Source organism: Benincasa hispida, chromosome 1, assembly GCF_027475165.1.
Source record: "Benincasa hispida cultivar pf3 chromosome 1, pf3_genome.v1.1, whole genome shotgun sequence".
Lineage (NCBI taxonomy): Eukaryota > Viridiplantae > Streptophyta > Magnoliopsida > Cucurbitales > Cucurbitaceae > Benincasa > Benincasa hispida.
The window spans coordinates 87,935,535-87,949,786 of record NC_143478.1 but is presented as its reverse complement, the minus strand read 5'-3'; the positions used below and the strand labels follow the sequence as shown (position 1 = coordinate 87,949,786).

General features: G+C 37.9%; 1 protein-coding gene across 23 annotated transcripts in view; it reads left to right on the top strand.

The window, feature by feature from the left end:
• The window catches only part of LOC120082749 (DNA mismatch repair protein MutS, type 2), a 72,634-nt gene that overhangs the window by 40,450 nt on the left and 17,932 nt on the right, over window positions 1–14,252 (top strand). For 21 of the 23 annotated variants that reach the window (XR_016531645.1, XM_039038099.2, XM_039038063.2 and 18 more), the window contains 4 exons: window positions 6,735–6,977; window positions 7,058–7,138; window positions 7,228–7,375; window positions 7,728–7,855. Coding sequence is in view for 22 of the 23 variants with exons in the window: in XM_039038099.2 (XP_038894027.1) it covers window positions 6,735–6,977; window positions 7,058–7,138; window positions 7,228–7,375; window positions 7,728–7,855 (600 nt within the window). In the remaining variant the exon portion in view is untranslated. The remainder of the gene's footprint in view (window positions 1–6,734; window positions 6,978–7,057; window positions 7,139–7,227; window positions 7,376–7,727; window positions 7,856–14,252) is intronic. The other 2 variants (XM_039038046.2, XM_090316928.1) reach the window with 1 other exon arrangement.

The following is a 14,252-nucleotide window of genomic DNA, read 5'->3' as shown; positions in this document are numbered from 1 at the left end:
TGATCTGATGCTCTAAAGTCCACTATCCATTCAGATGGAAGGGTTTGAGTATGGAGAGCACGAGGCTTTTGGTTACTTTGTAGTTGCCCAGTCCCAGAACCACTTACTGAAGGTTGATTTGTTTTATTCAGCAATTGTTGAAGCATGTCCAACAGATCTTTTGTCAGTGGTTGTTGGTTTGAAGTTTCAGAGACAGCAGCATTGGCCCTAGTTTCACGGTTTGATCTTACAACATTTGGCTTCCAATTTGTAGGTGTTCCATGTAGTTTCCAGCCAGTGTCTTTGACATGTCCCAATTTATTACAATGGTCACACCATGGTCGTCCTTTGCACGGTCAACTATCACCTCGAGCAACAAGAGCAAGTGGATATGACCTTGTTGGGAAATAAGAGCAGATCCACTTGGAGTAAAGGAACGTTCAGTTGGGCCCATCATTACTTGCTTTCGACTCTCTTCTCTACGAACTTCAGAAAAAACTTCTCGAAGACTAGGTAATAACTTAGTACAGAGGATTCGACCACGAACTTCATCTAGAGATTTATTCAGACCCATAAGGAACTTGAAAATCCTTTTTGTCTCCACGATTTTTCGAAATAGAATACCATCAGTAGAACATTTCTATTCATGATTTTTGAATAAATCCAACTGTTGCCAATAGCGAGATAAAGTGGTGTAATAAATGCATGGGAAAAATATTCTTTAGCATTATCGCTCCATAAGATTTTAAGAGCACCACTAAACTGAGTTCGAATTTCAACATGAAAGTTACGAAAATGAGAAAGTAACTCAGAACAATTATTCATTAAATATAATTACATTACACGAGAATAGTCATCGACAAATGTAACAAAATACTGAAACACTCCTTGGGACTCAATAGGACACAGGCCCCACACATTAGAACGGACTAATTCAAATGGAGCACTAGCTTGTCTGTTGACTCAAGGATACAAAGTCAAATAATGAAATTTAGCAAACTGACATGACTCACAATCTAAAGAAGACAAATGTTGAAGTTGGGGATGAAGACTCTTCAACACAGAGATAGACGGATGACCTAAACGACAACGTTTTTCAAAGGGAGACAACACACTAAAGCGTATGATGGCTGTAGGTATTTGTTGTTCAAAGATGTAAAGAGTAATGATCTTCCTATTGCTCTTCGTAAAGGTAAGTTGAAGTGCCTACTTTCACTCAAGCCCTAAACCACTCAACTATTGCCTACTTTCACTCACTCCCCCTCCTATTTATAACAACCTTCGGTAACTAACTTCCTATCTAATTACCCTCATACCTCGTATTAATACCATACTTATATCCTTATCTAGGCACCTCAGATAAAGTAACCATCAAACGAAGAAAATGTATATATTAATCTTCTTTATATTTCTTTAGGCTCCAAAGATTTCTAGAGAATTTGTTTAGTTAAGGACAAACTTCATGAAATTTTTTTGAACATTTTAAATCCAAGAAGAGCCTAGAAAAGCCATTTACTTGGTCTTCAAGGATCTCATACCTATAAATAGGGAGTGTGTCCTCCAATCATCTCTTTCTTAATTGCCTGTTTGTAAAAAGGTGTTGAATTTCATCTTTAATTATCCAACAATCCTCGATCAAATTCAAGTTCCAAATTATGTGGAATAAACAATTTATAACTCGTAACCTTAAAAAAAATAGATAAACCAACCTAAGCTTTCAAGTAACAAGAACGATAATAAATCAAGTTTAAGGAAAGAGAGATGACACCCGATTTATACTTGTTCATCCCATGTGGGCTACGTCCAGTTCTATGCTACCAATGCAGGTTCCACTAAAATAGTCAGGAAGAATAGTACAAGAGTTTACAACACTTAAGAATGATTTATCTCACTTCTTTCTCAAGAAAATTGGTCATGAATCACTCTTACAAAGCTCACAAAACTCTCAAATGAAAGAAAAAGCACTCACAGTGAACAACCAAAGAAGAACCTCACTCCAACGACTTTTCTTTCTTCAACAAAGATGAAGCTCTCGACACACACTCTTCTTCTAAATTGTGTTGTATATATAAAGATTTTCACCGCCCAAATTTTCTTCAATTATTACTCACCTCCCCTTCCACCAATCACAAACTTGCTTAAGGGTTAAGTACAAAGAAAATGGGCCTTTGTTGTTTGGGCTTCGATTTTCTTAACACACAGTTATATGATCCTTGTGCAAATTGCAAGTGTTATAATTCTATAGTTGGGGTTTTCCATTCTTGTAAATATTTTGTGATATTTTCCTATTCTATGCTTTGTACACTTGTATATACTCATATCTTTGGTGAATGAATAGAGTATTCTGATTCTTTCTCAAACCTAAGAGTTTTACATGGTATCAGAGCCCTCTAAACAAACTTAGGGTTTTGTGAACCTTAGGGTTTGAGAATTTGGAACCCGTTTGTGATACGTTTAGGGTTTTGTGGAGAGGTGAGTTTACACTTTTGCTCACAGTCGCCGTCTTTGGATTGTTCGCCGTCGTTAGCCACCGCCGCGGGAAAAAAAAGGCTATTTTTTCGACACCGCCCAGTCCATCGAGAAGCTCAGCCGCCGATCTACAAAACCCCGAAGTTCGGATCCCATCTGAATGACGCGTGATGCTCACGCTCTGATTGTTCTTCTTCGCCGTCCATCCACGCGCCGGCGTGTGTAGGCGCGTGCGCCATTGTTTTTGGTTCGTCTCTGCGGGTTTCCTCAATTTTGTTGACTCTTCTTGGTGATGTGTTTGTTTGGGATATATAGATATACTCACTGCTTGTAAAGACATCTCTTCGGTAAATTAGGGTTTGATTCTCTGCTGTCCGACGTCTATTTTTTGAGGTAATGGCTGATAAAAAACCAGTAGTCATGTCTGAGATTATTCCTATGGTGTCAAAAGTAACTGAAGACAAGTTGAATGGATCCAATTACTATTCATGGAGATCAAATGTTCGTCACTTTATTAGGAGCATGGAGATGGATGATCACATCACAGAAGAGCCACTGATTGATGCTAATAAGAAAATTTGGTGGCAGGACTATTCAAGAATGCTTCTACTAATCAAGAATTCTATTTACCGTGAAATTGTTGAACTAGTAAATCACTGTGAATTAGTCAAGGAACTATTGGAATATTTGGATTTCCTTTATTCAGGGAAAGAGAATATTAATAGAGTTTTGATGTTTGTAAGACTCTATATCAACCTGATCAAGGAGAAAAATCTCTTACAAGTTATTTTATGGAGGTTAAAAATACATGTGCGGAATTCAATGCCTTGATGCCGATCAACACGGATCCAAAGGTTCTAATGGCTCAACGTGAAAAGTTGTTTATCATGAGCTTTTTAGTAAAAGTTGTTTATCATGCCTTGATGTCAATCAGCACGGATTTCGGTTAGTAAACTCATTCGTGATCTTCATTGTCGTGTCTCCTTTTTTCCTACTTATTGCTTATTTCAGGATCTTACGACGAAACAGACTATTTGTAAAGGGCGTGAATTTGGAGGTCTTTACATCTTTGAACCACAAATACCTACGGCCATCACATGCTCAGGCGTGTCATCTCCCTTTGCAGAGCATTGTCGTTTGGGTCATCCGTCTATCTCTGTGTTGAAGAGTCTTCGTCCACAACTTCAATATTTGTCTTCTTTAGATTGTGAGTCATGTCAGTTTGCTAAATTTCATCGTTTGAGTTTGTATCCTCAAGTCAATAAACGAGTTAGTGCTCCTTTTGAATTAGTCCATTCTGATGTTTGGGGTCCATGTCCTGTTGAGTCCAAAGGAGGGTTTAGGTATTTTGTTACATTTGTCGATGACTATTCTCATGTTACGTGGTTATATTTAATGAAAAGTCGTTTTGAGTTACTTTCTCATTTTCGTAACTTCCATGCTGAAATTCAAACTCAGTTTAGTGGTGCTCTTAAAATCCTACGGAGTGATAATGCTAAGGAATATTTCTCTCATACACTCAAGTCTTATTTAGATGCCCATGGCATTCTTCATCAATATTCTTGTGTTGATACTCCATCTCAAAATGGGGTTGCAGAACGAAACAATCGTCATCTCTTTGAGACAGCCAGAACTTTGATGTTTCAGATGCATGTTCCAAAATCCTTTTGGGCTGATGCTGTTTCCACAGCTTGTTTCTTAATAAATCGCATGCCCTCTTCCATTCTTAAGGGTGAGATACCTTTTCGTACTTTATACCCCAAGCAACATTTGTTTCCCATTCCACCCAAAATATTTGGTTGTATCTGTTTTGTTCGGGATGTTCGGCCTCAGCTAGGGGTGGAAACGGTTCGGTTCGGTTCGGTTTGGTGGTCAAACCAAACCGAACCGAATTTTTTAAAATGTGAAACCGAACCAAACCAATTTATTGGTTCAAACCGAACTGAATCGAACCGCATAGTTTCAAATTCGGTTTTGGTATTTTTAAATAATCCATGTTATATTCTTTTTTAATTAAAAAGCGGTTCGGTTCGGTTTTAAATTCGGTTTTGTTCTTTAAATTAAAAGTGGTTCGATTTTAATTTTTAAATTCGGTTTTACTCTTTTTTTTTTTAATATATAAATAAATAAATATATATATTAGTTAAAAACGGTTCGATTCGGTTTCAAATTCGGTTTTCAAAAATGAAACCGAACCGAACCGAATTAATTCGGTTTAAAAATTTCTTCAAACTGGATCGAACCGAATTTTTCGGTTTCACTGAGTTTTCGGTTCGGTTTTTGCGGTTTGAATGACCACCCCTAGCCTCAGCATACCAAGTTGGATCCAAAGTCCTTAAAATGTATTTTCCTTGGTTATTCCCGTGTTTAAAAGGAGTATCAATGTTATTATCCTAGTCTAAATAAATATTTCATCTCTCCTGACATCACATTTTTTAAACATACCCTATTTTTTTCATCACCGTCTTTCTCTTCGAATAAGAGTCAGGGGGAGCATAAGGAATTAGTGGATGATTTCCTTGTCTACACAGTTATTTCTCCTTCTGATCCTCTTCCTGATTCATCTCTACCTGTGGCTACCTCTACTCTTCCACCTATCGTTAAGGTCTATACTCGACGACAACCTCCTTCAGTTCCATGCCCTGTACCAGAGTCTTCTTCGTCATTGGATCCAGAAACGAGTGATGATCTTCCTATTGCTCTTCGTAAAGGTAAACGTACATGTGCTCATCCTATTTCCTCTTTTGTTTCATATAACCATTTGTCACCTTCCACATGTTCATTCATTGCATCCTTAGTATCCATCCCTAAAACTGTTTATGAGGCTTTGTCTCATCTTGGTTGGTGTGCCGCAATGGTGGAGGAGATGACTGTCTTAGATGATAATTGTACTTGGGATTTAGTTTCTCTCCCTGCAGGAAAGAAGGCTATCGGTTGCAAATGGGTGTTGCAGTTAAAGTTAATCCTGATGGTTCTGTTGCTCGGTTTAAAGCGCGCCTTGTAGAAAAAGGCTACGCACAAACTTATGGCGTTGATTATGCTGATACTTTTTCTCCTATAGCAAAATTGACATCTGTGAGGTTGTTTATTTCATTAGCTTCAATCAATCATTGGCCTTTACATCAGCTTGATATTAAAAATGCATTTCTTCATGGTGATCTTCAAGAAGAGGTGTATATGGAGCAACCACCAGGGTTTATTGCTCAGGGGGAGAATGGAATGGTGTATCGCCTTCGTAAATCCTTGTATGGATTAAAGCAGAGCCCACGAGCTTGGTTTGGAAAATTTAGTCAGGTAATTGAAAGCTTTGAAATGCGGAAGAGCACGTTAGATCATTCGGTCTTTTTAAGAGATCTGAGGGTGGTGTCATCTTGTTAGTCGTACATGTGGATGATATTGTGATTACTGGTGATGATGCTTTAGGTATCCAGTCTCTAAAGACCTTTCTTCATAGTCAATTCCATACAAAAGATTTGGGTATGTTGAAATACTTCTTAGGAATTGAGGTAATAAGAAGCGAGAAAGGAATTCTATTATCACAGAGAAAATATGTACTTGACTTGTTGACTGAAACAGGAAAGCTAGGGGCTAAGCCATGTAGTACCCCAATGATGCCCAACTTACAACTCACAAAAGATGGAGAACTGTTAAAAGATCCTGAAAGATATAGGAGGTTAGTGGGAAAACTTAATTACCTTACAGTGACTCGATCCGACATAGCCAAATCAGTAAGTGAGTCAGTACATGTCATGTCCTACCGTTGATCATTGGGCTGCATTGGAACAGATTCTTCCTTTTCTATGCAATGAACAGATTCTTCCTCTCTATGGCTTGGTTTTTGTCCTTATTTGTCTAATAAGGAAACAATGGATGTCATGGTGCTCTTATCTTTGATTGTTATAGTTCTATTGTTAGGGTTTATCATTATTGTAAATATCTTGTTATATTTTCCTTTTATATGCTTTGTACACTTGCATATATTCATATCTTTGGTGAATGAATAGAGTATTCTGATTCTTTCTCAAACCTAAGAGTTGTCCAGGAAGAAATAATGACACTCGTTTATTAGATTTATTACTTGACTTGTAATGTCATCAGTTGCCCATCTCAAAACAATATTGCTTATGTAACCGCCCTTTCTTTTTTCTTTTAAATTTATCTCAATATTAAACTTGACAATTGGCGTTGACATATTTATTTCTGAATTTCTATGAAAACATCACAATATCCCTGTTCTCAAATCTTATTTCTTAGTTGGAAAATTTATGTTTTTCCTTAATGGACAGGTCAATGCTCGAGCATCCTATGGTCTTTCATTTGGGGGGACGTGTCCCAATTTAATCCTACCAGAAGGCTGCAATTCTTCTATTGCTAATGTCTGCTTATCAGGGGACCAAACATCTGAGGCATCACACTCGAAGAAGAATGAATGGGTCCTCTATTTACAAAATGCCCATCACCCTTTACTACTTCAGCAATATAGAGAAAATTTGGAAAATGCCAAGAGGGATGTCCAAAATGCTTTTACTGTAAGCTATCCTGAGTCTGTTACTGTAGAAAGCAATTATTTATTAAATTGAGCTGTTCTGAGCCATCATTTTTCTCCTAGGAGATGGGGAGAAAACTTCCTGGGGGGAATATGTCATGGAAAGAAAAAGAAGTTGTAGATATTTCATTATTAAAAATGAAGGTAATTTGTTAATGTGATTTAGTGTCAGTTGATAAAATCTTCTTGCATTATTATTTAATATGTTCTAATGCAAAGGTGCTTCTTATTAGGTTGAACAATTGGAAAAAGCTCGTCCTGTTTCGGTTGATTTTTCAATATCTCGTAGAATCCAAGTATTAGTTATAACGGGCCCTAATACTGGGGGTAAGACTGTTTGTTTGAAGACCATTGGATTGGCAGCCATGATGGCGAAATCAGGTATTTTTATGAACTGTCTGCTTTCTTTTAATTTTCTTTTTTTCTTTTTTTTTGGCCCACAACGTTTTTTTTGTTTTCATTTATGTAACGAATTCAAGCTACGCTTGGTTGGTCAATCTTGTTAGGCCCAAGTGGGGCCGTTAATGTGGTGGAATGGGGTCTAATTTATGTAACCACTTCAAAATGTGGTGGAATGAGATGCAGAGCAATATTACCTATATAATGAATAGAAAATGTGTGATATCAAAAGTCTACCTTCATTATTACTATACTTCAATTTTGTCTCTTGTGATATTGGCTTTTTAAAACGGAATATTTAAATGACCATTCTTTCCTTTTGATCACATCATAGGGCTTCATGTTTTAGCTTCAGAGTCTGCACAAATCCCTTGGTTTGATTCGATTTTTGCTGATATCGGTGATGAACAGTCCCTTACCCAATCTCTGTCCACCTTTTCTGGCCATTTGAGAAAAATAAGTGTAAGTAAAAATTTGGATCCTAACCCTATCTTTGTCCACTTCATTCCTTTTTCGAATGATTTTATATTTATTTGGTTGAGATACTATTCTATTCTATATATTCTCATGAGCTATATTTTTGTACTTTAGAAACAATTTCATTGATGTATGAAATTACGGAAAAGGGAAAAGTGATCCCAATCCAAAGGAGTTATGAAAGATGTCTCCAATTGGATAAACGAGGGGCAAAGGTATAAGTAGAATATATCTAGAGAAAAGCATAGACAAGTTACACCAAAATATCTCTGAGAAAATAACATGTTCCAAGAAAATATCAAATGACTGCCCTTTGTTGTTGAAAATGTGGCTATTATGCTCAGACCAAACCGACCAAAAAAATACCCTGGTGAGATGCATCCCTAAGAGACTCTTCATTCAATGACCCTCAAGAATGGAAGATAAAAAACAAGGGATGTCCATGGGTGAAGCCGAAGACCAATTGAAAGCAGAGAAAATGAGACTCCAAATTCTGTTGGAAAAAGGACAGAGAATAAAGAGTTCCGACTTGCTATCTGCATACAGAGGGGCACCGACCGGGAGATATAGTCATATTAGGCAAAGCAAAGCTGTTTTTGTACTAAATATTGCTCGTTTCCTTTTGTATTTTTCCATTGTATTATATCTTCTTGTAATTTGGAATTTTGTAATACATTGAAACTTTTCTCGAAAAAACTACAATATAACAAATTTCCTATAATCCATTAACTTAGGCTTTGATAAGCATTTTGTTTTTTGTTTTTGTTTTTGAAAATTAAGCTTATGGACACTACTTCAACCTCCAAATTTCTTCATTTGTTATCCATTTTTCATCAATAGTTTAAAAAACCAAGTCAGATTTTGAGAACTAAAAGAAGTAGCTTTCAAAAAGTTGTTTTTGTTTTTGGAATTTGGCTAAGAATTCAACCATTGTACTTAAGAAAGATGCAAATCATTGTAAGAATTGTAGATAAAATAGGCTTAATTTTCAAAAACAAAAACAAAAAATCAAATAGTTACCAAATGAGGCCTTAAGTTTTTGGGTTTATTGGTCATTTAACGTGGCTTTTGAGTTGATCGATGATTTAACATGGTATTAGAGTCAAAGGTCTTGGTTGCACTCTTGTAATGTCATTTTCTCCCCATAATATTGATTTCCACTTGTTAGACCTTCTACAAATTTCTTAATGCACGAATGTTATTGAAGTATTAATATAATTAAACACACTTATTAATCTTTACAAATTTTCATACTTATAAATGAATGGGAGTATTGAAGTATAGATATAAATAAATTTACAATAACCCATAAGGTATTATATATATACATAGTCTAAATTCTATTTTGGTCCCTGAACTTTGAATTTTGTTCTATTTTGGTCTTTAAACTTTTAAAAATGATGAAATATAAGAAAAGAGAGTCCAACACACAGTTTACATGGAAACCCTAGAACAGGGAGAAAAATCACGATACAAATCTTTTTCTTATTATTTTAATTGATACACTGAATACAAGAGAACAGGGTGAATAAATAGACAGTAGAGAGCCCTAGGGTAGAAGACAATTACAATAATACCCCTAGGGAAAAAACCCTACTTTCAACACTCCCCCTCAAGTTGGGGCATAAATATCAATAAGACCTAACTTGCTGATAGTAGTCAAAGTTTGGTCTAAGTAACCCTTTGGTGAGAACATCTGTCACTTGTTGACTTGAGGGAATATAGGGGATGCAAACGCTCCCATTATCCAGTCTTTCTTTAATGAAGTGTCTATCAATCTACATGTTTTGTTCTGTCATGCTGGACTAGATTGTTTGCAATGCTTATTGCTCCTTTATTATCACAAAACAGTTTCATTGGAAGCTCACTCTCTTGGTAAAGATCAGACAGCACCTTGTTCAACCAGATTTCTTCACATTTCCCTAAGCTTATTGCTCTGTACTCAGCTTCAGTGCTACTTCAGGTCACCACTCCCTGTTTCTTACTTCGCCAGGTGACAAGGTTACCCCAGACAAAGGTGCAATACCCAGAGGTTGACTTTCTATCAACAACAGAGCCTGCCCAATCAGAATCGGTATAAACTTCAATAGTCCTTTTTTTAGACTTCCTGAACATCAGACCCTTACCAAGAGTCCCTTTCAAGTACCGAAGAATACGCTCAACTGCAGTCATATGCTCCTCATAGGGAGCTTGCATAAACTGGCTTACCACGCTTACTACATATGAAATATCTGGTCTCGTATGGGACAGGTAGATCATCTTTCCAACCAACCTCTGATACCTTTCCTTGTTAACAGGAACTTCGTTGTTTATACCACCAAGTTTTGGATTATACTCCACGGGTGTGTCAGCGGGTTTACACCCAGTCATGCCTGTTTCTTTGAGTAAGTCCAGTGTATATTTCCGTTGCGATACTGAAATACCTTCTCTTGATCGAGCTACTTCCATTCCAAGAAAGTATCTCAGCTTGCCAAGGCCTTTAATCTCAAATTCTCTGGCCATTCTTGTTTTGAGCCTTGTAATCTCACCCTCATCATCGCCAAACAGAACAATATCATCAACATACATTATGAGGACTGCAATCTTCCCGGAGTCGGACCTTTTCGTAAACAATGTATGATCTGAGTGCCCTTGTTTATATCCCTGTGCTTTAACAAATGTGGTGAACCTATCAAACCAAGCCCTTGGAGACTGTTTCAGTCCATATAATGACTTTCTCAGTCTACAAACCCTGTGCTTGAACTGACTCTCGAATCCAGGAGGAGGGCTCATATAGACTTCCTCTTCAAGTTCTCCATTGAGGAATGCATTTTTAACATCTAACTTGTGAAGTGGCCAATCTTTGTTTACTGCAATCGACAACAAAACTCGAATAGTGTTGAGTTTGGCAACGGGAGAGAAAGTTTTAGAGTAATCAACTCCGTAGGCTGGGTGAAACCTTTAGCAACCAGTCTGCCCTTATATCGGTCAATTGTCCCATCTGATTTGTATTTTACGGTGAACACCCATTTGCATCCAACAATCTTGTGCCCTTCAGGTAAAGGCACCTGTTCCCACGTTCCATTTTTCTCAAGAGCCCTCATTTCTTCCATAACAGCCGTTTTCCATTCAGAACTCTCCATTGCTTCACGAAAACTACTTGGGACCATGATAGTGTCCAAACTGGTAGTGAAGGCTCTAAATTCGGGAGATAGATTACTATATGTTATGTAGCTGTGCATAGAGTACCTCGCGCATGAACGAGTACCTTTCCTCAGTGCTATTGGAAGATCAAGAGAGGCATCAAGATTTTCCAACTCTCTAGATTTCTCAGCATGATCGGTCATCTGCATATCAAGAATTTCAGTAGTATCTTCCACTTCCTTATCAAAAACTGGCATTTTTCCTTTATTGCTATCATTCTTAGTTGTCTCCTCATCTGTCACATTTTCAATATTGTCACCTCCTTCATCCTTATCTTCCCTGCACTTGTCAGTCTCCATACATATATCAACATCATTAGTTTCAGGGATACACGTACCTGGACCAGATGCAGAGTTTGATTCATGGACCGGAGCCAGCTGTTCAATAGGTGGCGTCCCTTCCTTTTTAAGATTCTTCCTATAGTAGGTTATCCATGGAATCTAGTTGGTAGGGAGGACAGGACAGGCTTTTTCAGAACTAGGAGAAGGAATCGGGGCGGATTCCCCTAAAGGGATATCATAGGAGGACCACTTAGGCTCTTCACTCAAGCTCTCCCCCTGAAGATGACTAACGGGGAATAAGGGCTGATCTTCAATGAAAGTAATGTCCATGGAGACAAAATACTTACGAAAGGACGGATGATAGCATTTATACCCACGTTGGTGGAGATGGTACCTAACAAAAACACATTTCTGAGCACGAGGGGTGAATTTTGTGCGATTTGGGCCATGGGAGTGGACAAACGCGACACAGCCAAAGACAACGGAGGGGTACATCAGAAATCAGGTGAGTAGCCAAATAGGATTCTTTGAAAAGGTCCAAGGGATTATGAAAGTCAAGGACACGAGAGGGCATGCAATTAATGAGGTGAGCCAAAGTAAGAATGGCATCTCCCCATAGATAGAACGAAAGAGTGGCAGACAACATTAAGGACCGAGCAACTTCCACCAGATGACGATTTTTACGCTCGGCTACTCCATTCTGTTGAGGAGTATAAGCACACGAGCTTTGGTGGACAATCCCCTTAGACACAAGAAAGTCACGAAAAGAGGTGTTAAAGAACTCTCGTCCATTATCACTCCTCAAAATTCCAATCTTTGCATGGAACTGTGTTTCAACCATGGTATAAAACTGTTGAAAGGTGGAAGACACCTCAGACTTATCAGCAAGTAAGAACACCCAAGTGAGGCATGTGTGGTCATCTATGAAGGTGACAAACTAACGTTTACTAGTGGAGGTAGTAGTAGGTGAGGGTCCCCAGACGTCACTATGAATGAGGGAGAAATGACTGGATGGCTTATAAGGTTGAGAACGAAAAGTAATACAACTTTGTTTAGCACGAATACACACATCACAATTTAGAGACGCTATATTAATTGTAAAACTCTTAGGTTTGAGAAAGAATCTGAATACTTTATTCATTCACCAAAGATATGAATATATACAAGTGTACAAGGCATAGAAAAGGAAAATACCACAAAATATTTACCAGAATGGAAAATCCTAATTATAGAATTATAACACTCCCCCTCAAGTTGGAGCATATATGTTAATCATGCCCAACTTGTTACATAGATAATCTATACGTTTTCCATCCAATGCTTTCGTGAAGATATCTCCTAATTATTCTCCAGTCTTCACATATCCTGTAGATACCAACCCTTGTTGAATTTTCTCATGTACAAAATGGCAATCAATTTCAATATGTTTAGTCCTTTCATGAAATACTGAATTAGACGCAATATGAAGTGCTGCTTGATTATCACACCACAACTTTGTCGGTGTGGTGATTTCAAATCCCAACTCAACAAGAAGTTCATATATCCAAATCAATTCACACACAGATTGTGCCATTGCTCTATATTCTGATTCTGCACTTGAACGTGACACCACATTTTGCTTCTTACTCTTCCAAGAAATCAAATTACCACCAACAAATACACAATACCCTTAGGTTGATCTTCTGTCTTCTTTAGATCTTGCCCAATCAGCGTCTGAGAAACATTCAATATTAGTATGACCATAATCCTTTTATAATAAACCACGCCCGGGAGCAGCCTTCAAATAACAAAGAATCTGTTCCAATGCAGCCCAATGATCAACTATAGGGCATGACACGTACTAACTCACAATACTTACTAAATAGGCTATGTCGGGTCGAGTCACTGTAAGGTAATTAAGTTTTCCCACTAACCTCCTATATCTTTCAGGATCTTTTAACAGTTCTCCATCTTTTGTGAGTTGTAAGTTGGGCATCATTGGGGTACTACATGGCTTAGCCCCTAGCTTTCCTGTTTCAGTCAACAAGTCAAGTACATATTTTCTCTGTGATAATAGAATTCCTTTCTCGCTTCTTATTACCTCAATTCCTAAGAAGTATTTCAACATGCCCAAATCTTTTGTATGGAATGACTATGAAGAAAGGTCTTTAGAGACTGGATACCTGAAGCATCATTGAATCGTCCCGCCACCAAATCTTCTTATTAGCATCAATCGGTGGCTCTTTTGTGATGTGATCATCCATCTCCATGCTCCTAATAAAGTGACGGACATTTGATCTCCATGAAAAGTAGTTGGATCCATTCAACTTGTGTTCAGTTACTTTTGACACCATAGGAACAATCTCAGACATGAGTACTGGTTTCGGATCAGCCATTACCTCAAAAACAATAGACACCAGACAGCAGAGAATCAAACCCTAATTTACTGAAGAGAGGTCTTTACAAGCAGTGAGAATATCTATATATCCCAAACAAACATACCACCAAAAAGAGTCAACCACACTGAAGAAACCCACAGAAAACGAACAAAAAAAGGACGGCGCACGCGCCTACACGCACCGGCGCGTGGACGGACGGCAGAGAAGAACGATCGGCATGTGAGCCTCACGCGCTGGTCAGATGGCAACCGGACTTTGAGGTTTTGTAGATCGGCGGCTGGGCTTCTCTTTGGACTGGGCGGCGTCGAAAAAAACAACATTTTTTTTCCAGCGGCGGTGGCTGACGACTGCGAACGAACCGAAGACGGCGACTGTGAGCCAAAAGTGTAAACTCACCTCTCCACAAAATCCTAAACGTACCACAAATGGGTTCTAAATTCTCAAACCCTAAGGTTCACAAAAATCCTAAGTTTATTTAGAGAGCTCTGATACCATGTAAAACTTTTAGATTTGAGAAAGAATCTGAATACTTTATTCATT